The following is a 22,312-nucleotide window of genomic DNA, read 5'->3' on the forward strand; positions in this document are numbered from 1 at the left end:
GGCACCCGGGAGCAGTATGGGTTAGCGCCCCAGCCTGTGTCTTCCGTGAGGAAGAAGCCCAACAAACCCACGGTGAGGCCTTTAGGAGGGCCATGCAAGCCTCAAGCGGAGCCTGCGGCACCACCAAGGGCGAGGTGGAGCCTGCGGAACCGTTGCGGCTTGAGAATCCACCATTCCTGAATGAAGTGCCTGGTGCTGGGAGTCTGGTGCAACGCACAGGGCCTGACCTGGTGAGAGCAGGAGTGGACCTGGTGAGACGTAGGAGGGGCCCGGACCCACAGAGCCTAGTCCTTCCATGTGCCAGAATGGTACCTCCCAGTCCCGGCAGAGTAGTTCAGGAGGAATGGATTGTGTGGCCCTGGTTTTTCCCTAATGGGACTTATCGAGAGTAGCTACTGCCTGGGACGTAAGTCGGGACTTGATCACTCCCGGCTGGGTCACCTGAGTGAGGGGTATGATGTTGCGAGACCCGAAACCCCGATGACCTTGGGATACATCACTGAGGATACGTCCCAGGTGCATCCATTTATGTATGTATTTTGTTATATATATATATATATATATATATACACACACAACATCCTATCTATATCAATACATAAATACTGAGCAACATACAACTGGTACTCCCAATTTATGGGAATACTAAAATAAATGTCCATTGTTTTAACTACTTGAACCCCAGCATCCGTATTATTCTGGGGGGGGAGCATTATACAAAAAGAGCAGATCCACAATCTACATTGCTACAAGCTATTTCAGGCTTTATTTATTTTTTAATGCAAATCCTAAAACCCATTTATTCCCATTTGAGTCATGCATCATCCCTTCAGGATTTCTCAGTTGAATGAGTTACCAGAACTTAAGCATGACTCAATGTGAGTATAGTGCCACCCAGTGGCCATCCATAGCTTTACATGCACCTATAATAATTAACAGCATTTGAATGACAGTTGCATGTTATTGTGCAAGTTAAACTCCACAGACTGAGGCTGCAATTGTAGCATATACACTTTCTCTCTCTGTCTCTCTCTGGGTGTGTCGACTGCGTCGTTGTCAACAACTGTAACCTCAAAGAGGAACTATTGTTACTGCTGGTAGCAAGTGTGAGACAGAGGGGGGAGGTGTGGCGCAACACCAGAACAGGAAGTCAGAATTCTCAGAAATAGCAGGAAGAGGCCCAGGCACGCAGCAGTGGCAGCACGCTATGACAAAACATTAAATTCACTCCACTGATGCTCACCAGAATTTCCCATATACTGTATTACTTTTAGCATACCACTGACTTGTATCCAACTTCTTGAGAAGCTTCGTTACGGCATTTGCTTCTATATATTATCTCCAAGCAATTCAAGTCTTGAACCACAGTTTTCTCTTTTAGGATTCATCAGGAGAGGGAAAGGTGGAGAGCATGTCCATTATTATTCATATTTAATAGATCCATTTATCAGCCAGACAATGAGACTTTTATTATTTAGAGACTTCTGCATTATGTAGCAGCTGGCATTGTACCAAAGTAATATGCATAAATGCAATATAAACATCACACGTCATACGTTGAAAGAAATAGGAAGTGAGACCGTGATCGTTTCACTGCGTTTTCCACTGCACCACACAGGTGTCAGGATTCTGCTTTCATCAAAAACAGGATCGTACTTTCAAATGTCAACTGGGTGCATTAATCAATCAAAGGCCACATTACCATGTCACACGTATGCAGCAATTGCTTTGTTTGTCGCGTATTTAAAGATATATACGGTACACCGTACTAGGCATATTTGAAGACACAAGCTCTATGTAGGAATTTGTCAGAGATATGATGACATTGACAGATGGTAGAAGGTGACATTGCCTTTACCCTATCTTCTATACAAATGACTCATGGCAGCTTCCATGTGCATGATAATACAAAAAAAAAAAGACTATACCATTCAGTTCAACCTCCGACTTCACTGTCTCATAGCTTAAAAATCCATCCTCAAACCAGCCTTCCATCTTCATCTACTTCATCTACTAAATTGGTTTTAAAATAATCAATCATCAATAATCAATTCATTTACAAAAGACAGAACTTCACAGAAGTAAGGCTATATGTTGATCGTAATCTGAGTTTCTCCGAAGTTCTCACCAACTCTCATATACAAAATGGGAGGGGCGAGAATCGTTGATAGCCGTAAGTTGTGAGAGGAAACTGACTGTGGATGGCTTTCTGTTAATAGCACAGACATGACTTGTGGGAAGTCACATGCCAAGTTGTTTCCTTTAGTGCCCTGTATTAATATAAAGCAAATACAGTGGACACTGGACAGGCATAAAAAGCAACAGTCTTGAGAACAACATAGAGATGAGAATGCATAGAGATGAGTTACACAAATTGTCACACATCTTGTGAATACTAGTCGACACACACATGGCCCTGTGTAGCCTACAATGTGTTTCACTTCTTTCACCATATTGTCAATCGTTATGTTGATTTTTTTCTTTCGATGGTCCCACTAAAATACTTTAAGATATTGTCAGCCGTGACAATGTATCACTAAAACAAAATGACCTCAGACTTGTGAACTTACTGCCGAAGTGCAAGTGTCCAAGTTTAGTTCACGTGTGCTGTGTGAATGACAGTCTTAAAGGCAGTGGAATCCCACCACATCAAAAGGGACTCCATATAAGGGCGGTGACGAGGTCAGTCCTGCGGGGCTTGGTTGATCACCTTCTGCTTGCGGACGGACACCAGGTCATAGAACGGGTCCTTGGTGATACTTCTTCTGTTTGAAGAAGAGGACAAGGACGACAAGATGTCAAACTGATAAGTGTTAATATAATATAACCAGTAACTGTTTCGTGTGTGTGTGTGTGTGTGTGTGTGTGTGTGCGCGCGCATGTGGCGTGCGTGCGTGCACTCTGACCTGATGGCCTCTATCCACGAGTCTCGCTCCTCAGCGCTGGCTGCACAGATGGTGTAGGACTGGTGTTTGCCTTGAACCACCAGCCCGTCTTTCCCTGTTTTACAACCCTTGATCTTCTGGCTGTTGGGGTTGTAGAGCTCTAGGCAGTACTGGGGGAAAGAAAAGTCACACGGAGATGATGCCGTCAATCGTCAGGAATGAAAGAGTATATTAATCGATTCGTTTATCGTCAACGGTCAATCCACGGACCAGTCAGACCCCCCTCATCCATCAATTAGCCGACCTTACTGCTAAATAAAATAAACTAAATACGCAATTGGAAAATATATGACGGAATGCCCGCTTGGCCTGGGGTGATATTGCACTCTGAGCATCAGTTAATATCACATAGAAAGTTTTGACTAAATACTTTATTAGTCAGAAATGCAAACGGCGGGAGGTACAGTCGGACGTTTAGGCTAAAAGGATAACACAAAAAGGTCCTGGGGACTTATTGTCCTATATATTCAATTCATCAACATAAACATGCACTAACACAATAATGCATGTGTGTTCACTCACATGCATTATTGTATTATTCAACACAGGGTCTCAATAGATGAGCAGGCAGACCACCTCCAACCACTGCAAATGTGCTAGTTATCAAATATTATATTTTATTATATTGTAGTAACATTCTGTACCATTGTTTAAAATATAAGTGTTTAGTTATTCACTAAACAAAATTCCGGATTGCAGCCTTAATGACTATAGATAAACCATAAACCATGATATAACTAGAAAAAGTGCCCCTCTGGGATGGAATCTAAAATATCGGACAGAACCGTCTTGAACACATGACTATAGAGATAGTATGTGTAACGATTTGCGGGATTTTTGGACAGAATCTGGAGGAGTAATATAAAAAAATGTGTTTTTCAAAAGTCGGCCTCCTGGTGGCGCTATAACAGGCCGTTCTAGAATATTTGTGACAGAGGTTCATCGTTGGCATCCAGGGAGTGTGTGTGCAAAATGTGGCATCGACCGGGTTAATAACAGTGCCGGAGATTAGCTGGTAACAGACGGACGGACGGACACACACAAACACGCACACACACACACACGGACAGACGGAGTGCAAAACATACTCTCTCCCCATGCCTTCGGCCTGTTGGAGACAACTTACAGGTTTGCGCGAATATTTATCGGACACTTCTCTGACACACAGATTCTCTAGAGGAATGATGCCTCTGGGCTCCTTGTCCTGAAAGACACAAGGGTGGATAGAAGGAGAGAGGAGTTCAAACAGGGTTGCAGTCAGCTAAGAACAGGCTTCGGTGCTACAGTAATGCTACGTTATGCTATGCTGTGCTGTGCTAAAAGGTAAAGAGAAGTGATGAGAGCAGCGAGATAAAACAAACGGTCACCAGCGAGGGATTAATAACACTGAAAACAAGATGAAAAGGAAAGATTTGACAGAAAGTCTTACGGTGGTGTACTCAAAGTAGTAGAGGCAACTGTCGGTCAAGATGAACCACCGCCTCTTCCAAGTCTTCACCCGGCCCCCTGTAAGGTTCAAGGTTCTTTATTATTTGTCTCCCGAGGAAGAAATTTGTCTTAGACAAAGGGCCCGCATGCAAGCGTAGCCCTTATGTCCATGTCGGTATAGCTAGAGAGAACCTGTGGCATGTCGTTGGCCATATATGACATGTATAGGATTATTATTCTTTAGGCCAGTGGTTCTCAAACCGTTTAATGTAAAGGAAAAACCCATAGCTGAGAGTCCCTGGCCTGGACCTCACTTCACTTTGAGAATAAGTTCATATTTTGTGGACTTGCAGTTTTACAAAAATAAAACTCACAAGATCACAATTAATATGAAATACGGTAACCACTAGACTAGACCAGTGGTTCCTACTTCCTATATGGACCACCAAACGGGTCAGGTTACTGTTACTGTTTTGAGACCCTGTTGATTATGACCGCGCTACACAGATTACATACACCTCATATATAGTACACACAAGCAGAATCTGAGTGGTACAAAAATGTTAAGGAGTGCAAAGTTAGTCAGCCAATCCTCCGTCCCTCTTCAATCTCAATTTAACACACTGGAAAAAAACGATAGAGTACGTGTGTATGTTTTTCCGATGAATATCGGTGAGAGGGTTAGGGAGAATGCAGATAACGGTATATCAAGGAGTGGTCTTATGTGGTCGAAGTTTTCACTGTGGTACGAGATGTTCTTCAAGCATGATACAAAAAGCATGAAACCACGTGCGTCAATAACCCTGCTGCCGACAAAATATATGTTTTCGATATGGATTCATGAATGCAAATGCCTCTAGCATGTGTACAGCATAATTTCCTGTTTACTTCCTGTTTTGTTTTTTTCACTTCCCTGCACAGTGGCAACGTGAAGCTGGTCTACTGTTCTTTTATCATGCTTCTTCACGTATACAGTAAATTGAAAACCGTGTATTTTACCCAGTTTGAGGAGCCAGCCTTCACGGTCAGGGTTGAAAAAGGTGTGCGTTAGGTCATTCCCGTCATCCTCCGGGATTTTAAAAGGCTCGCTGCGTATGCTGTCGTACAGTTGCTGATGTGGAAGGAATAACAACAATGAGTTAATAATAACCCAGCCTCTGATAGTATAGTAGCTACAGTTGTACAATGTAACCATTTTGTAAGAATGTGTTTAGACCACAATCACTATGATGTCAACTTCCGCCAGCAGCAGCAGCACACCAGTGCCTATCATAGCACTCCCTTCCCCGATAACGTATTATCACTTATTAATTGAATCCATCAATATGTTTCATACAAAGTTATGGAACATTCCATTTCAATGCCTTCTTGCAGGCAGTCTGTGCCCCGATTCAACAGGGTGCGGTGCCACTGCCATGTTGATCAAACTGATCATCAAGATTAACAGGGGATAATATACATCAGATGACCAATTGATCAACATCTACAAAATCTGTTAACATTCTAGTGCTATTTCATCATACAGGCCTAACCATCTAAATCCCAAACCACACCAACGGGTCGCCATGCAACTCCATACAACTCAAACGATTACAAACTTTTCAAATTGGTCAAAGGTCAAGTAGACTGGGGGGCACGGTATCGCAGTCGGTAGCGCTGTCGCCTCACAGCTAAAAAGGTCCTCATGGGTTTGATTTCCGCCGGGCTGTGGGCACTGGGGGGGGGGGGGGGGGGGGGGCGTGTTCTCTCCTCCGCGTCATCAGTGCCCATACCCTATAGGTGGGGTTGGCGAAAGGGCCTTTCTGTGTGGAGTTTGCATGTTCTCCCCGTGTCCCCTCACAAAAAAACATTCAGTAATCCTGCTCTCTATCACTGCCTCCCCTGATGGAGGGGAAAGGAACTGGTTGGAATAACGTGTTCCTTCCACATGCGTCCTACAGGTGATAGGTAATCAGGTGATAAGAAGTGGCTCACTCCTCATGCATTGAAGGAAGCCTCAGTTCGGGGCTCTCCCCAGGTAGAGTAGCGCCTAGGATTACCACTTAGGCATTGGCACCAGGTGAAAAATGGGTTACAAAATCGTGGGATCAAAAAAAGTCAAGTAGGCCTACACATCCACATTGGTGGCCTATCAATTTTTGTTTTGCGCTGGATAACTTCACTATTTCAAAATGACATGCTGTACTAGGACTAGTAATGTTTATTTTATTTTACATTTTTCTTCGCCATGCTATGAAAGCGAATGGCTATTTCTGGTTTCTCGCTCACAAAGCACAAGCGCAAACAGAGTTACGTCATGCGCAGCGACTCTACACTTCAACCCAATGTTCTGCCCCAAAATGTAACATTGCTTTGAATCTTTCCAAAGGAAAACGCCGACGCTACAGCATGTCTCACCGTGAGCATCTCGGCGGGGAGGTCGCCTCCGTTGTTGATGCCTCTGTTCATGGAGAAAAAGCGCTCCAGGGTGGTCTTTTCCTTCACGTTGGGATTATGGAGACTCGTGTTCAGCATGATGACGGCAAAAGACAGGATGTAGCACGTGTCTGAGGATGCAAGGATACACACACACACACATTGACACAGAGAATTACAACTTAAGCATTTAGCAGACATTCTAATGTAGAATAATTTACGAGGTGCAAGTGGAGGGCAAGCGTTGTGCACTCTAGTCAACCAACAACAGATAGAATGCCACGAAGACGTGCTGTAAAGTAACTAGGATCGCAGGTAAACGTCAAACATACTATAGCATCTAGTATCTAAGTAACATACTAAGCAAGCATCTGTGAACAAGCGAACAGCATGTTATGGTACACCTAAAGCATCTTGTTGAAAAGGCGATTCCCTGTTGCACACAGCGATCCCGTTGTATATCATTAAAAAGAACCTAAAGACGCCTACACATAATACACGTCATTAGCACCCAGCTGTTTTTATTGAGAGGACACGTGTGGACACGTCTTTAGCACAAAAGCTGTTAAAAGTCCATAGACTTGGTTGCCACGTGACGTCATTTCTGAAAGCCAGATGATTATAAAAATCACACCTGTGTGAACTGAGTGGTGCAACTCCCCTCTCCCCCCCTCTCCTCTCTCTCTCTCTCATTAGCAGGCAACAGTGCAGCACTAATACTATCTCTCTCTCTCTGTGTTTCTGGCAAACAGCGCCCCTACTGGTATTCAGTCATACTCGTGCTCATTAATACATACATAGGTGAACACATAGGTGAACACATGTACACGGACATTGCTGTTACTTGGAGTGGTTGCACCACTCAAAAACATAATGTACAAAATGTGGTCACGTGCTCTCACTCATACACACACACACACACACACACACACACACACACAGGAAGTACGGTAAGATCACTGAGGCCCACCAGTTGACTGGAAGATATGAGTGTTGCAATCACAGTAGCGCGTAGCGAAGGCCTCCATCATGCGGTCAATCTTCTGGGCTTCGCCGGGTAAACGGAAGCTCCACAGGAACTGCCTGACACGAAACACACACGTACGTATGCATCATTAAATATTGGTACGTTTTTGGTGAGTACTTTTTGGCAGATTTTTCAGCATTTGTTACAGTCGGAAGTAAGGTGACCTTGATCTATAAGCCAGGGGTACTACTGTAGAGCGGTGGTTCGCAAACATTTTCATATCAAGGACCCACACATACGTATGATATGTATTGGACCGTGGACCCCTGTTTCAGAAGGTTTTTGTGCCAGGGACCCCCATAAGAGAAGACAACATTCTATACTGTAGAAGTGTAGATGGTGGGGAGATTGAGTGAAACCTTTGATCTGAATTGACATTCTTACACATCCTCATTGGACTAACTTCTAGCCAGTGAAATAATAATTCAATTAAACTATTCCTCATTTTGCGGACCCCTGGTGGTCCTCAGACCCCAGTTTCAGCACCCCTGTGCTAGACTACTGGTGATGTTGATGAAGATGAGGGGAAGAGAAAGAGGATTATAATAATGAAGAAAAATAAGAACCCTAACTGCAGAAGAGACTGTGAGAGACAATGATTATGATGACGATGGTGTCGGCCACTGACCTGAGTGCCTGTACCAGGTTGAGGTCAGAGAACTCATGCAGCTCCACAAAGGCCTTCAGGGTCTGGAGGTGGAGCTCCTCCCTGTGGATGGGTGGATGTCAGCACATTTGCTCTTTCAAATTTACATTCATCTCTCTCGTCCTCCTTCTCTCATCCTTCTCACAATGTTACATCCTTCAACCGCTTCCTCTTTCTGTAACACTGTCTCCTTTCTATTCTATTACCTTTCACGCCTCCTCTGCCTCCTTTTCAAACCACTTCGTCCTGGTCACCGCACACCCTCCCACCACCCTGCCGTCTTCTCACCTCTCTCCTAAGAAATCTCCTATAGCTGTTTTGTTGAGTCCCTCCTCCTTGTACAGGAACTCTGCGATGGACGTGTCTCTCCTCTCCAACAGCTTGTTCTCCACCAGGTAATTGATGCCCTGTATGAACACATACATGCGTGCGCATGCAAAATTAGAGAGTGAAAAGGGGCACCTAATTCCTTATATGAACATACAGTGGTATGGCATCATTATTTTATGCAAAGCTATGACTAGCACTTGTTTTTGTGAAAAGGCAAACATCATTATGCACATGTAAAATAAGGGTATTTGTATAGTGATCCCCATTGATGATATACAAATGGCTGCCATCTTGCCAGCAAGGTGCTACCTAGGTGCAACTTCCCATAGACAGCCCATTCATCCAAACAGAAAAGTCCTATTTAATTGTATTAAATAACGTCAAACTCACCAACATTGTAGCTGTACGAAAAGCTTTAATTATAAGTGTTTGTTTCATAGAAATCAGTTATAATTCAGGCTTTTCGTGCAGCTGCAATGTTGGTGAGTTTGACGTTATTTAATACAATGACATAGGACTGTTCTGTTTGGATGAATGGGCGGTCTATGGGAAGTTGCACCTACAGTAGTTACTTAGCACCTTGCTGGCAAGTGCATATCAATGGGAATTTTTACTGAATTTGACCCGTACTGCAGCATAGTGTACAGCTCAGATATAGTGCCAGGGGGAGCAGTCTTGCTGTCTTGCTCAGGGACACTTATACACAATGCCTAGACGGTTGCCACTACCACCTTTCCTTTGTACTTGTGTACGCATGCACGTGAGTGTAGTGTGCACGCACGCCATGCACACACAAATACTGTAGCATGCGTACAGTATTGTGTGCGACTTCAAGTTGATGTTTTTTCTAAAACATTCGTACTGATATTTCTACGTGAGACAACAATTTAGCACTAAATTATTTGTATGATGACGGAAGTCAAACATTTTGTCTTTTAAGCATTCTATGGTACAGTACATTGTGCCTGTACTTGGTGTACTGTAGTTGGTGTTTTTCCGTTAAGTTTCACGATGATCTAATTTCCGAGTGAGTGAACGGCTTTCCTGTGCCTGTTTAGCTCACAGCTTATTTTATTACCTACCGATTCCTTAAAAACATTTTCTCTTCCTCTTTCTCCTCAGCAAAACTTAGAGATAATGCAACCGGGCATTGATTTGTTAACCCAGCTCTTACACAGATAAGGAACCGGGAGTCGAACCCGCGGCACACTGCCAGACTGGATTACCAGCCAAGGTGCTGGTACTGTGATGTGGAGGGCTTATGCCATTTTCGGTACACAGATTCATTAGCATGGGAACCAGACAAATCTGCCAGTGCAAAAGAACATTTCCCACGCAGTGATATTGTCTGGCCACCCGAGGCTATACAGATTCATAACACATGCATCTTTGTTTGTATGAAGGACAAATAAAAACATTAAGGGTGTCAAAATAGAAACTAAAGTTGACACAGGGGTGAAAAATGGGTTACAAAATCGTGTGGGATAAAAAAAAAAGAAGAAAAAAAAAAAGAAACTAAAGTTCTTTGACATTTTTGTGTGTCACTGACTCTTTGCTTTTTTTTTTTTTTTATAGGCCCCTGCTCTCAAAACCACCACTGAAACTATGGTGTGGGTTGATGTCAACTCATTTTCAGTACATAGACTCATAAGACCCAGGACAGTCGTAGCTGAGTGGGTACAGAGGCTGTATTGTAATCAGAAGTTTGCCGGTTCACCCCCGGCCCAACCAGTCTATTTGTCGACGTCTCTTCACTTAACGGCTCTAACTAACTAACTGCTCCCTGGGTGTTGCATTAATGACACTTCCCCGTACTGCTCCTAATGCAGTGTTGAATGCAGAGGAAAACAACAAGTGGACTAAAACATAATGTATTGTATGATGACTTAAGTGAATATGTTTTAGTCTTCTTAACCAGTCATAAACCCTGACCTGGGTCCCCGGCCCCCAGGGCTCTATTAAATACTAGATGCCGAAATCACCTGATCTACATGAAGCTCAGTATAGCTCACAATGCAATGTGAGCTTATTGTTCTGCTATTTAGTTTTTAGTTTTTTGTATGATGAAGTAGGCTAACACTTATATATGCTACTGTACATGGCCTAGTACATATGTATTATTATCAACGAGTACACAGCTAAAGACATCCTCTGAGCTCACCTTTTTCGGGTCCATGTTGAATTTCTTCTTCCCACTAGAGAACAGCTTGCTCTTTTCTACTGTTTTACTGCATAACAAAATAATAATAATATTGCAGAAAATGTTAAATGTTTCAATTGAATGCACTGTATGCTGTAAACTTTTATCGTAGGAACGCTGAAGAAGCAACAGCAAAAGTAAAGGTAGGAAAAAATCAATGATGGATTAAAAAAGAACAGATAAGAAATCGATACTGTAGGAGGCGTAATGAAGGTTAGCTTAAGTGCTGGCTTGGTGTGAATAGTCACTTAAATCCTCAATGTCAGATGGTTAACAAAAAATGTGAAGGGGCGCTAATATATTAAAGTCTAACTCATGTTGCTATGATTAGGTGATGTAATGGTGATGTGTACTATGTACATGTCTTATTTGTCTTGTCTCGTCCTTGTCTGTGTTCGTTTGTGTTTGTCCTGTAGTGTTTGTATGTTTTGTATTTGTTATGTTGTTTTTCGGTTTGTTGTTTCCCCTTTCTTATATATATACCGGTATATATTTTGCTGACTCATGAGTTTTTCAAGTTACAGTATATCTATGAATATAATATTTTAGAAAATATAAAATAAATACAAATTTGGTTAAAAAAAAATGGTGTCAAAACAAACATTAAATTATCTTTATTGTTAATGGCATTTAATGTTTGTGTTAGGGACAAGATGACGTACATTTTCTCTTCATTGTCAATGGCGTTTTTAAAACAAACATTGAACTAAAAACCCCTCAAAAGGTGAGAGAAGGAAGTGACTTTATTTAGCATAAAATAAATAGTTTTGGATGAATGATAAATAAACAGGAGAGGGAGGTATTTTGAATAAGGATCATGTGGTGGGGTATTCCGATCCAGATTTCAACTCACTTTTCTTCAGCAGCAGACTCAAAGCTCAGTATATCTGTCATGACACCATCAATCTGCATCTTCAGCTTCTGGACAAGACAAGAAAACAGAAAATGCCTTTAGAATGTATAGAGTCTGTTAAAGGCTCGCCCCGAGCTCCTTCCATGTTGTCAAACTGTTTACATTCTCTGAGTTAAATGAACAGCACTCTACTGTATACAGTACTGTTTACACTAGGTGGGCGTAACTCAACATTAGCAGAGTTTTGACCTGTCCATTGTTGTCCTGTCATTGCATATATGCTAGCCTAATGTTAGACACCTCAAACCCATGGACAACCAAAGAAGACATCAAAGTAAAAGTGACATATTTCATTACTCCATATTATTTAAGGCATGCACTAATTTGCCATCTGAACTCACCGTGTGTGTGTGTGTGTGTGTGTGTGTGTGTGTGTGTGTGTGTGTGTGTGTGTGTGTGTGTGTGTGTGTGTGCGTGCGTGCGTGCGTGCGTGCGTGCGTGTGTGTGTGTGTGTGTGTGCGTGCGTGCGTGCGTGTGTGTGTGTACGTGTGTTGTTTACCTGGATATCATCCAGAAGGACGTTCTTGTACGTCGTCATGTTCTCGAGCTCTAACCTCTCAACAGCTGTGAAGTCTGGGGACACTGGAGAGAAATTAAAAACAAAACAAAACGGAACCATGAGTGAATATAACTGCAGCCTCTGTAAAGATTATTTATTGTCAAGTGAAGAAAATAATCTAAACAGTCAACACTTCATTGCAGTTTGCTTAGCAGTTTGCGGTGGAAGACGTTCCAACCACAAGTTCCCCACCCCACCCTCCTTCCTTTAAGTTTATTATGCAGCGTGCCACCCACGTAGACAACTATCATAATAGTCATATTGACATTATGTGAAGATTTTAAAATTAGAAAATAGATTAACATGATGACAAAACCAATGTCAGCAACTTCAGTTACTTTTTTTGACAGCACAGCAACTGTTTTTTAGTCTTGTGGACTGTGACCAAGCTCAAAACCACATAGGGTCTCTTCCCCATTTTCAGTACTCAATGTTCCCTGTCACAATTTAGTTTACTATACAGCACACATTATGTTGAACAATTCCACTTGGAGTGTTATAGCCTACCATCATTTTAAGTAACTGAAATCATATTTAAAAATCAACACTCTTTTTGGTATGATGGGTGGTATAGCTATATTAGCCAACTGTGACAGATGGAATTATCTCTCAGTATTCGCTCATAACTGTCTGCAACATAACAAATCTGTGTTTATTGTGTTTGTAGGCGCTACTACAATAATTGTGACAAGTAGGCCTAAAAATATTAACCTGAAAGATCAGGTAGGAATGTCTTGTGAAAGGATGTTGTCTTTTCTCTTTAATATAATTATCAGACTCAACCCCCCCAGCCAGCATAAAAGACGGATTGTATCATGAAAACAATAAAAGATCATAAAAAAGAAATACTTACCCATTTGGCAAAATCAATCGGTCATTAATAAAACAAAAAAAACGTGGAAACAGCGAATCTTGCGCAACGTCAGTAAATCATGAAATAAATAATTCCGAGATTATGATTTTGTGAAGACGGAACACTCGTGTCAAGAGATGACAGCAATACGCGCGTACAGAACAGACTAGTACACTCAGCAGTCAGCACGAGCCTTAGAGTATATATACAATATATATATACTCTAAGGCACGAGCACGCTTCCGTACTTGACCCACCCATGAGAGGACGGTCACAGCATCCTATATTCAGAGAGAAGACACAAGCCACACGTGTCGCATATCTCGCATCATCACTCGCATGGAAATAAAATAGTTTAGCTCAGCAACGCGTCGCATGAGTGGCGACATGCAGCCGACGACATCCTTCGTATGTTTGACTATATATATGGTCTGCACATTCTACAAAGTTTTCAGTCCTGTTTTTTGTACTGTATATACGTGTCTCCAACATTAATTCAACCATTTCTGTCTTCTCTTCTTAAAGCTCCACGTCATGTCAGTCAGCTGTTTCCAATTAAGTTTCTCCCTATTTGATTGCGCCTGTATATCGTTGGGACTGCGGGCGCGTTCGAAAATACCGCACCGGAGCGCACTCGCCTATTAAGATCTATATCGACCTCACTCTGACCGTCACTCGGTCAGAACAACGAATAGATGCCCTCATCTCCCTCTTTTCGAGATCAATATATCAACAAAGTCATGCCCACATGACCCGCAGGAGGCGGTCTCACCGTATAAATTACGACCAGTGCGGCCGGCTCCGCCTCTTTGCCTCTCTCGCCTCATGAGATCTGGAAGGTAAGTATTAATGGTATTGTATCTTTAAGATCTACTGTTAATGCTGACTGCTTGGCTTTCGCTAGTAGTCTTTATTCACACTCACTGCTTCGGAAACCCGTACACTTCGGTGCAGGCGCCTGGCGTCCCTGTGGGTTGCAGTGTTTGTGTGACTTTATAGCCGACTGTGTTTGTTTACTAATGCTAAACTGTAACACGTTGTGGTATACTTGTGGGTTTGCCTACAGGGTTTTCCCGTCAGTTAGGCTACCTTAAGAGTTCCGTTGTTACGGAACGGCCGTGATACGGCGATTTTATGTTGTTGTTTGTACCCGTCGCTGCGCTGTTTGCAGCTGCGGGGGGAAACATTAAGGTTACTTTAGTAACCATGGTTTAAGTGAGTCGAATACTTACTGACAAGTTCCATCCAAGTTGGTGGCATTCCGGTCAATTCCGCATGGGTTCACATGCGATGTAGACTGTAGGTATCCACATTAGTTGATTCTAGTAGAGTCACTAAGTGAGATTTCTTAACTTGTCCTCCCTTCATACTGAGTGTATTTTAAGTGGGGGAGAAGAAGCTGTTTAATCCCCTCAGTCACTGAGTTGGATTGTTATACTCTGCTGCCATTGATACAACTGGTGTTGTCCGCAGCCTACAGGGTGGTGTTTGGTGTTGCTAATCCCCCTCTCATACGTTCGCGTATGGGGAGTATACTTGATTAATATTGCTATTATTTTGCATATTGCTATTGTTACCCCTGGTGCCACGCTGTCCGCAGCGGGCGGGGTTTGTTTTTTGTTACAACTAGTTCCCCTCATACGTGCGCGTATAGTGGGTGTACGTTGTTAACATTGCTATTATTTGCATATTGCTATTATTACCCCTGGTGCTACGCTGTCCGCAGCGGGCGGGGTTGTTGTTGTTACAACCGGTCCCTCTCATACGTGCGCGTATAGGGAGTATACTGAGTAACATTGCTGTTATTTGGGCATGCTACTATGTTCTACCCCCGGTGCTGTCCGCAGCCTACAGGGTTGTTTTGGGTTTCCTAATTCCCCTCTCATACGTGTATGTATAGGGAGTATACTTGCTTAGCATTGCTATTTTTGCATGCTACTGTTTAATACCCCGGTGCTACGCTCTCCGCAGCTAGCAGGGCTTGTTTTGTTACAACTAGTCCCTCTCATACGTTCGCGTATGGTGGGTTACGTTGGTTAACATTGCTAGTATTTTGTGCATAGGCCTACTGCCATTTACTACCCCTGATGCTACGCTGTCCGCAGCCGGCGGGGTTTGGTTCTTGTGGTGCTGATTATTCCCTCTCATGTGTTCGCGTATGGTGAGTTACGTTGATTAACATTGCTAGTATTTTGTGCATACTGCCATTTACTACCCCTGATGCTACGCTGTCCGCAGCGGGCAGGGTTTGTTCCTTGTTACAGTCAGTCCCTCTCATACGTGCGCGTATAGTGAGTGGACGCTGTTTGGCTAAAATTGTTTATAAAGTGTTGCATACGGCTATTTGCTACCCCGGGTACTACGCTGTCCGCAGCTGGCGGGGTTGTGGTTTTTATGCTAACTATTCCCCCTCATACGTTCGCGTATAGGGAGTGGACGTTTGATTAAATACTGTAATACATTGTGCATATTGCTATGCACTACCCCTGCTACTACGCTGTCCGCAGCTGGCAGGGTTGGTTGTGTTAGCCTAAAGCCCCTCTCATACGTTATGTATGGTTAGTGGGTGTTTTGAGTTCGCCTAGTATTACCCTGTTACCACACTGTTCGCAGCGGGTTGGGTTCGGCGTTCTGCTTCCTCAAGTACGTGCGCGTACAGGGAGTAGGCTTTGTTTACCGGTATATATATATATATTGCGGCCCCTGATACTGCTGTTCGCAAGCGGTTTGGGGTTTCCTGCATATCCCTAGGTACGTTGCGTACTGTGAGTGGGCGGTAACTGAGCTACTATGGCCTCCTACGTCTGCTGCTGTTGTCAGGCAGCCATGGACCCCCGTTACGGCCACCGGGAATGTCCCGTTTGTTTGGGCAGAGCCCATGTGCAGCGGGACGTCGAGGACCCCTGTGTTGCTGCCATCGACTTGCCCTATGCAGTCAGCACCCCGGCCCAGAACCGGGGCCTGGCCATAGGCACGTACGGTGAGTAGGCTTTGTTTACCGGTATATATATATATATTGCGGCCCCTGATACTGCTGTTCGCAAGCGGTTTGGGGTTTCCTGCATATCCCTAGGTACGTTGCGTACTGTGAGTGGGCGGTAACTGAGCTACTATGGCCTCCTACGTCTGCTGCTGTTGTCAGGCAGCCATGGACCCCCCTTACGGGGGGGTGCCTGGCCCGGAGGATGACCCAGATGTGCTTCCATCCATACGCCTGGCTCCCTTACTTTTAGCGGGCCACGGGCGGACCACGCTTCAGTGTCAGGCAGCTCCAGATCTGCGCTCTACACGGAGTCCGCTCCAGACGTCGCGGCTAGTGAGACACTGGTGCTGCACGTGTTGTCGGCAGCGAAGCTATTGAGTATGACACTTACAGCCCCGAAGTCCGCCTCTGCGGCGGGTGCCTTCAGGGCGGTGTCCCAGGCTCACTCGTCCCCCACTGTTCCGGAAGCAGAGGGGTATTCGGGGATGCTAATGACTAACTGGGGGAAGCCTGATAGTGACTCCCTATTATTATTAGTAGGAGGTACTGGGCAGGACCGTAAACCTCGAAAAGAGCTCGTGGCTCCCAACGCCACAGACCACCTTCCTCGGCATGTCCCTAGCTTCGGTATCGATGCAGGCACGACCGACTGCACAGAGGGTGGAGAGAATTACAGAACCTCCTGCGGTCTTTCCGCCCAGGGGCGAGGTTGACCGTCCTACATAGCTCAGACTCGGCATGCTGACCGCAGTCTCAGCAATCACTCCTCTGGGGCTGGTACATCTACGCCCATTACAGAGGTGGTTCAATGGCCTTCACATGGACCCCTGTCTACACAGGCGGGTCAAGGTCAGAGTCACTCGCAGGTGCCTTGGTTATTTCCGCCGCTGGCGGGACAATGCATTCCTGCTGAGTGGAGTCTCTCTCGGCGCGGTCCCGGTGAGACGAGATGATGCCACGCCCCAAGGGTGGGGCGCGGTATGGCAGAGGTCAGTCCAGGAGGGATGGTGCTCTCGATGGAGGGGACACCATATCAATGTGCTAGAACTCCGGACTGTTTCCTTGGTGCTGAAGCACTTCTTGCCCTCTCAGGGGGAAGCACGTGCTCATTAAATTTTCCTATGTGGTTCAGCCTGGCAGAGACCAGTGCCCCACTCGGGATGGACGCTCTCGCCAACGCTTGGCCGAGAACGCTCCTTATGCATTTCCCCCGATCCCCCTGTGCTTCACAGGGTGGGATCGTCAGACGACGAGTTATCTTGGTGGCCCTCGAGAATAGGGTATTCAACGCTCAGTCTGTTGGACGGGGATCCAGGGCAGCCTCCAGTAAGGGTAGACCTCCTGTCCCAGCTGGACAGGAAGGTGTGGCATCCATCGCCGAGCCTCCTTCAGCTTTGGGTATGGCCACTGAAAGGGATCAGTCACTCTTGAGTGGGCTAGGCCCCTCAATATGTGAGACCTTGCGGAATGCAAGGGCCCCTTCCACAAGGTTGGTGTACTCTAATTGCTGGGCTGCTTTCTCATCATGGTGCAGCGACAGGGGTCTGGACCCAGTCTCTTGCCCTATACAACACGTACATTATTTACAGTGTCTACTGATGCCGGCCGTGCGGCGTCCACCTTGAAGGTGCACACGGCCGCTATATCCTTCAATCATGGCCATATTGATGGCAGGTCAGTTGGTGCGCATTACTGGGTGACAGTTTCTGCATGGTGCCAAGAGGTTACGCCCCCCTAGGGTGAGGCGTACTGCAGCTTGGGACCTACCTCTGGTCCTGCGGGCATTGAGCAGGGCGCCCTTGAGCCTATGGCTGGGTCGTCCTTGAGCTCTTCGATTAAGACTGTCTTTCTGTTAGCAGTTACGACAGCTAAGTGTGTGAGGGAGCTCCACGCACTTTCTATTAGCCCTGCATGCCTTCGGTGGAAGGCTGGCGGCACTGGGGTCACACTTTCACCAAATGTGTCATTTTTGCCTATAAGGTTCTGCCCCCGATTATGTTAACCAGGCCATAGAGTTGGCGGGATTCCATCCTCCCCCGTTTACATCCGAGGTGGAGGAAAGGGCCCACTTACTGTGTCCAGTCCGCGCGTTGCAACTGTACATTCAGGCAACACAGGATATTAGACGCTCAGAGCAACTGGTTGTGTGCTACGGCAGAAGGAATAGAGGAGGCGCGCTGTCTAAACAGCGGCTATCCCACTGGGTAGTGGATGCAGTTAAAAGGGCTTATGAAGCACCTGGTAAACCTGCCCCCTCTCCGGCGAGTGGAGACTTCACCCACAGGTGGTCTCACAGATATGGACCTGCTTCGGCTGGGCCCGAGCAGACCTGTGCGCCTCTCGAGAGAAGGCTCACTGTGAGCTATGGTTTCCCCTGACGGGTCAGGGGGGCCCCTGGGGCCTGGATGCTCTGTCAGGAGAGGGGCCAGACGGCGTGTTATACGCTTTCCCTCCACTCCCCCTGATTCCTCAAGTTGGCATCGGGTGAGGCGGAGTTGTTACAGAATTCAGTGATCGCACCCCAACAGCCAGGGAGACATTGGTTTCCAGACCTCCTTCAGCTGTTTCAGGGGTCTCCATGACCGCTGCCGGCCAGAGCAGACCTCTTGTCCCAGGCAGAGGGTCAGATTGGGCACCCCAAGCCGAGGACTCTGCAGCTCTGGGCCTGGCCTCTTCTGAGCCCCTCCCGCAGGGGCTAGATGAGGCCGTCCTTGACACAATGCGTAATGCCAGGGCGCCTTCCACCCGTGCCGGTTACGACCACAAGTGGAAGTGCTTCTCGGCCTGGTGTGCTGCCCAGCAGGTGAAGCCTGTCACCTGCAACGTATCCCTAGTTTTACGTTTTCTCCAGTCCCTCTTGGATGCTGGTAGAGCAGCCAGCACCATCAGGGTGTATTCCGCCGCTATTTCGCTCCGGCATGAGGAGGTTGAGGGGCTACCAGTTGGTAGGCATATTTTGTCACTCAGTTCATGGCTGGTGTCAAGCGGCTACGCCCCGGACGGGCCTTGAGGGCCCCTACTGGGGTCTCCCTCTGGTACAGCGGTCCTTGATGGGAGCCGATGGATCAGTCGACCTGAAATCCCTCTCTCGTAAGACGGCACCTTTTTTGGCCCTTTCCTCTGCCAAACGCGTTGGTGAGCTGCAGGCCTTGTCAGTCAGCCAAGACTGCATGAGGTAGAAACCCGAGGGCACAGGGGTGTCGCTGTGGCCTAACCCGGTTTTTCTGCTCGAGGTAATTACGCTGCAGACGGTGAACCAAGTGCTGGAAATTACGGCATTGCGTTCTGCTCTGGGCCCCCAGAAACTGTGGAGGGCCCTTCTACGTTGGGTCCAGTCCGAGCATGGGCTTGTGGACACAGTCTCGGCGTCCTATGTTGATCTAGGCCAGCCGGTCCCTGAGAATGTGGCGGCCCACTCCACAATGGGGGTGGCCACTTCTTGGGCTGCACTAAGAGGAGTGTCCAGGGAGGACATTTGTGCAGCGGCTTCATGGACTGTGCCTTGCACATTTGCAAGGTTTACAGACTGAATGTGGAATCCCAGCTATCGCTGGGTTCCACCGTGCTGCTTGCAGCTGCCCAGCGAGATGGTGATGGGGCTGAGTACCTCGTTCCTCGCGACCCGGTTGGTATAAGTCATCCGTTGTTCTGACCGAGTGACGGTCAGAGTGAGGTCGATATAGATCGTAAGTTATGTCTATAACTATGGATCTATGAGACCGAACGATGACCGTCACTCTCTCCTGTCGCTCGGAACGCTATGAGGCGTTCGAGGCTGGAGGCGGAGCCGGCCGCACTGGTCGTAATTTATACGGTGAGACCGCCTCCTGCGGGTCATGTGGGCATGACTTTGTTGATATATTGATCTCGAAAAGAGGGAGATGAGGGCATCTATTCGTTGTTCTGACCGAGTGACGGTCATCGTTCGGTCTCATAGATCCATAGTTATAGACATAACTTACGTTTTCATTGCACAGTGCTCTATTTCCGAACGCGCATGTAATTTGCACGTAATTTGTGTCCTTATTTGCAATTGGAAATATTATAGTAGGCTATAGAATCATGTCAGCATGCAGGAAACAGTCAAGTCAGTCACAGTTTTTCAGGTAGGCCTCTATCTGGTGTGTGTGTGTGTGTGTGTGTGTGTGTGTGTGTGTGAGGGCCTGGTCGGAGGGGGGGGGGGGGGGGGGGGGGGCTTTGCAATAGGCCCCAAGTCTCATAAACTAAAATATGAGACATGGCACATGCAGTGCTGGATGAGAGAGTGAGAGATATTATTGAGGGGGAGTATATTTGGCCTGCCCTACACTATGGGATGCACTGAATTAACCCTCTCCTCCTATAACTTACACAGCCTATATGAAAAGTGTATGGTAAACCATTCCAAAGCATCGGGGGACCAGTGGAAAAAGCACTATTTCAAATAGATTTGAACCAATTAAGGCCATGGAACAGACAAAAGTAATTGGTCAGAGGATATAAGAACCCCGGATTTGGAATGGAAACGGAGTAGGCCTAGGTTGTAAATAATGTGGTGACAAAAACTAAATGGAACATAAAATGTAATTCTATATTTAACAGGTGAAGAGTCAGTGAAGAAGAGATATCTATCTTCTATAGTGCCAGTCAGGAGGAGCTGAGATGCTGCATTTTGACCAGGATGGGGATGACCTCACTGACTGACCCATGCAGTAATCAATGCAGGAGGTAATGAAGGCAAAACAATCAATCTTTAAATGAGAGGAAATATGTTTTAATTAACACACAGGTCATGCACAGCTTCATTTGTTGTAGTTATACAGTAAATGAAGAGGAGAAAGAGTGTGCTTTTACATTTTGGTATGATCTGCTGAGTATGTTCGCACTATCCGCCTTTTATGAAGAAAAGGCACATACTAGTGTGATTACTGTGTGTGATATCTTACCCACAACAATGGCACAAGAATCAACCAAAACCATGCACATCCTAATAAAATAAAGTCCATTTATAAAATATAGACCATTTGAAGGATGTTAATTTTAGCACAGTATAGAGACTTCATTCTGAGGAAGAGCGCATTGTGCTCTTCCTCACACCCGCTTATGTGTTCAAATGTAGTTGTTTGACTGATGTCCTGATTTGACTTGATCGGGGCATCTAGGCATATAAACTGGCCAATGTGGCCATAATGCAGCTGCTTGATGTAATGAACTCTTTGTGTCCACTTGGGGGCAACATTCAACTGCAAAATATGAACTTGGAGCTACAGTATAAGGTTGCCTGAGTGCCTTGTTAACAATTCAATTTGCAGTATCAACTATTGTATTAAATAAATAAATATACATGGCTGTTGAATTAATTTGGGAAATACAACATTGCAAAGAAAATTATACATTTTCAACCTTCAACTATTTCTTTAGGCTAACAAGAAGGTTTGTCTTATACCCTTTCACTGAAGACTAGTAAGATAATTAGCTCATTATGTCATGAGCTGAGCAGAGAGTTCCCTAGGTGTGCATGTGACACCTTGATAGATTCTTTGGGACAATCTCTAGGGGAAAGGTGATACACCCATGCACAACAACACGCATGGTACAACACCAAGCCATAGGCAGAACCTAACCTTCCTATAAAAATAAATATGATAGGCCTACTTATAGATTATCATAGCTAATTGATGTTTTGTTGACATCTGACCATACTTTATTCTCTATATTTTGCATAGCTGAGGTTGTATTCTGTAAAAAAAAAAAAGTGCCATCTTGCTGTGGATGCCACTTTTATCAATATCTTGTTTTGAACACTAAACGTTTGAGGGTGCAGGGTTTCTTTTCCACCTTAATGTTGTAGACTTTCTCCATCCAGTGTGTAATTTAGCCATTCACTCTCCTCCCATAGGTCTTATCCTTGCGAAGGCCATATTCAATTTCATCCTCCAAATGGAGAGGTGCTCTTGAAATATTCACAATAACTGAAATGCAACACTGTAGTTACGTACTCAGCTGTCTCTGATTGTGAAATACTGGAGCTCTC

The 22,312-nt window shown here is 45.4% G+C and overlaps 1 protein-coding gene across 4 annotated transcripts; it reads right to left on the reverse strand.

Moving 5' to 3' along the window:
- Positions 1-1,071: 1,071 nt before the first annotated feature.
- Positions 1,072-14,004, reverse strand: cyth4b (cytohesin 4b). 4 transcript variants are annotated; one of them, XM_080760113.1, is made up of 13 exons: positions 13,317-14,004; positions 12,404-12,486; positions 11,845-11,912; positions 10,953-11,019; positions 8,750-8,841; positions 8,444-8,524; positions 7,759-7,871; positions 6,771-6,919; positions 5,373-5,484; positions 4,375-4,451; positions 4,072-4,149; positions 2,907-3,055; positions 1,072-2,765 (listed from the first exon to the last, which is right to left on the reverse strand). In XM_080760113.1, the coding sequence occupies exons 1-13, from the start codon at positions 13,318-13,320 to the stop codon at positions 2,684-2,686; spliced, it is 1,155 nt and encodes a 384-aa protein (XP_080616239.1). In that variant the 5' UTR covers positions 13,321-14,004; the 3' UTR covers positions 1,072-2,683. The 4 variants fall into 4 exon arrangements, with proteins under 4 accessions (XP_080616239.1, XP_080616237.1, XP_080616238.1 ...); XM_080760111.1 differs by having other exon boundaries at positions 8,750-8,868; positions 13,317-14,003; XM_080760112.1 differs by having other exon boundaries at positions 8,750-8,868; positions 13,574-13,601.
- Between the last annotated feature and the right edge of the window lie 8,308 nt (positions 14,005-22,312).

Source organism: Protomyctophum bolini (genome assembly GCF_963924005.1).
Source record: "Protomyctophum bolini genome assembly, chromosome: 3".
Classification (NCBI taxonomy): Eukaryota; Metazoa; Chordata; class Actinopteri; order Myctophiformes; family Myctophidae; genus Protomyctophum; species Protomyctophum bolini.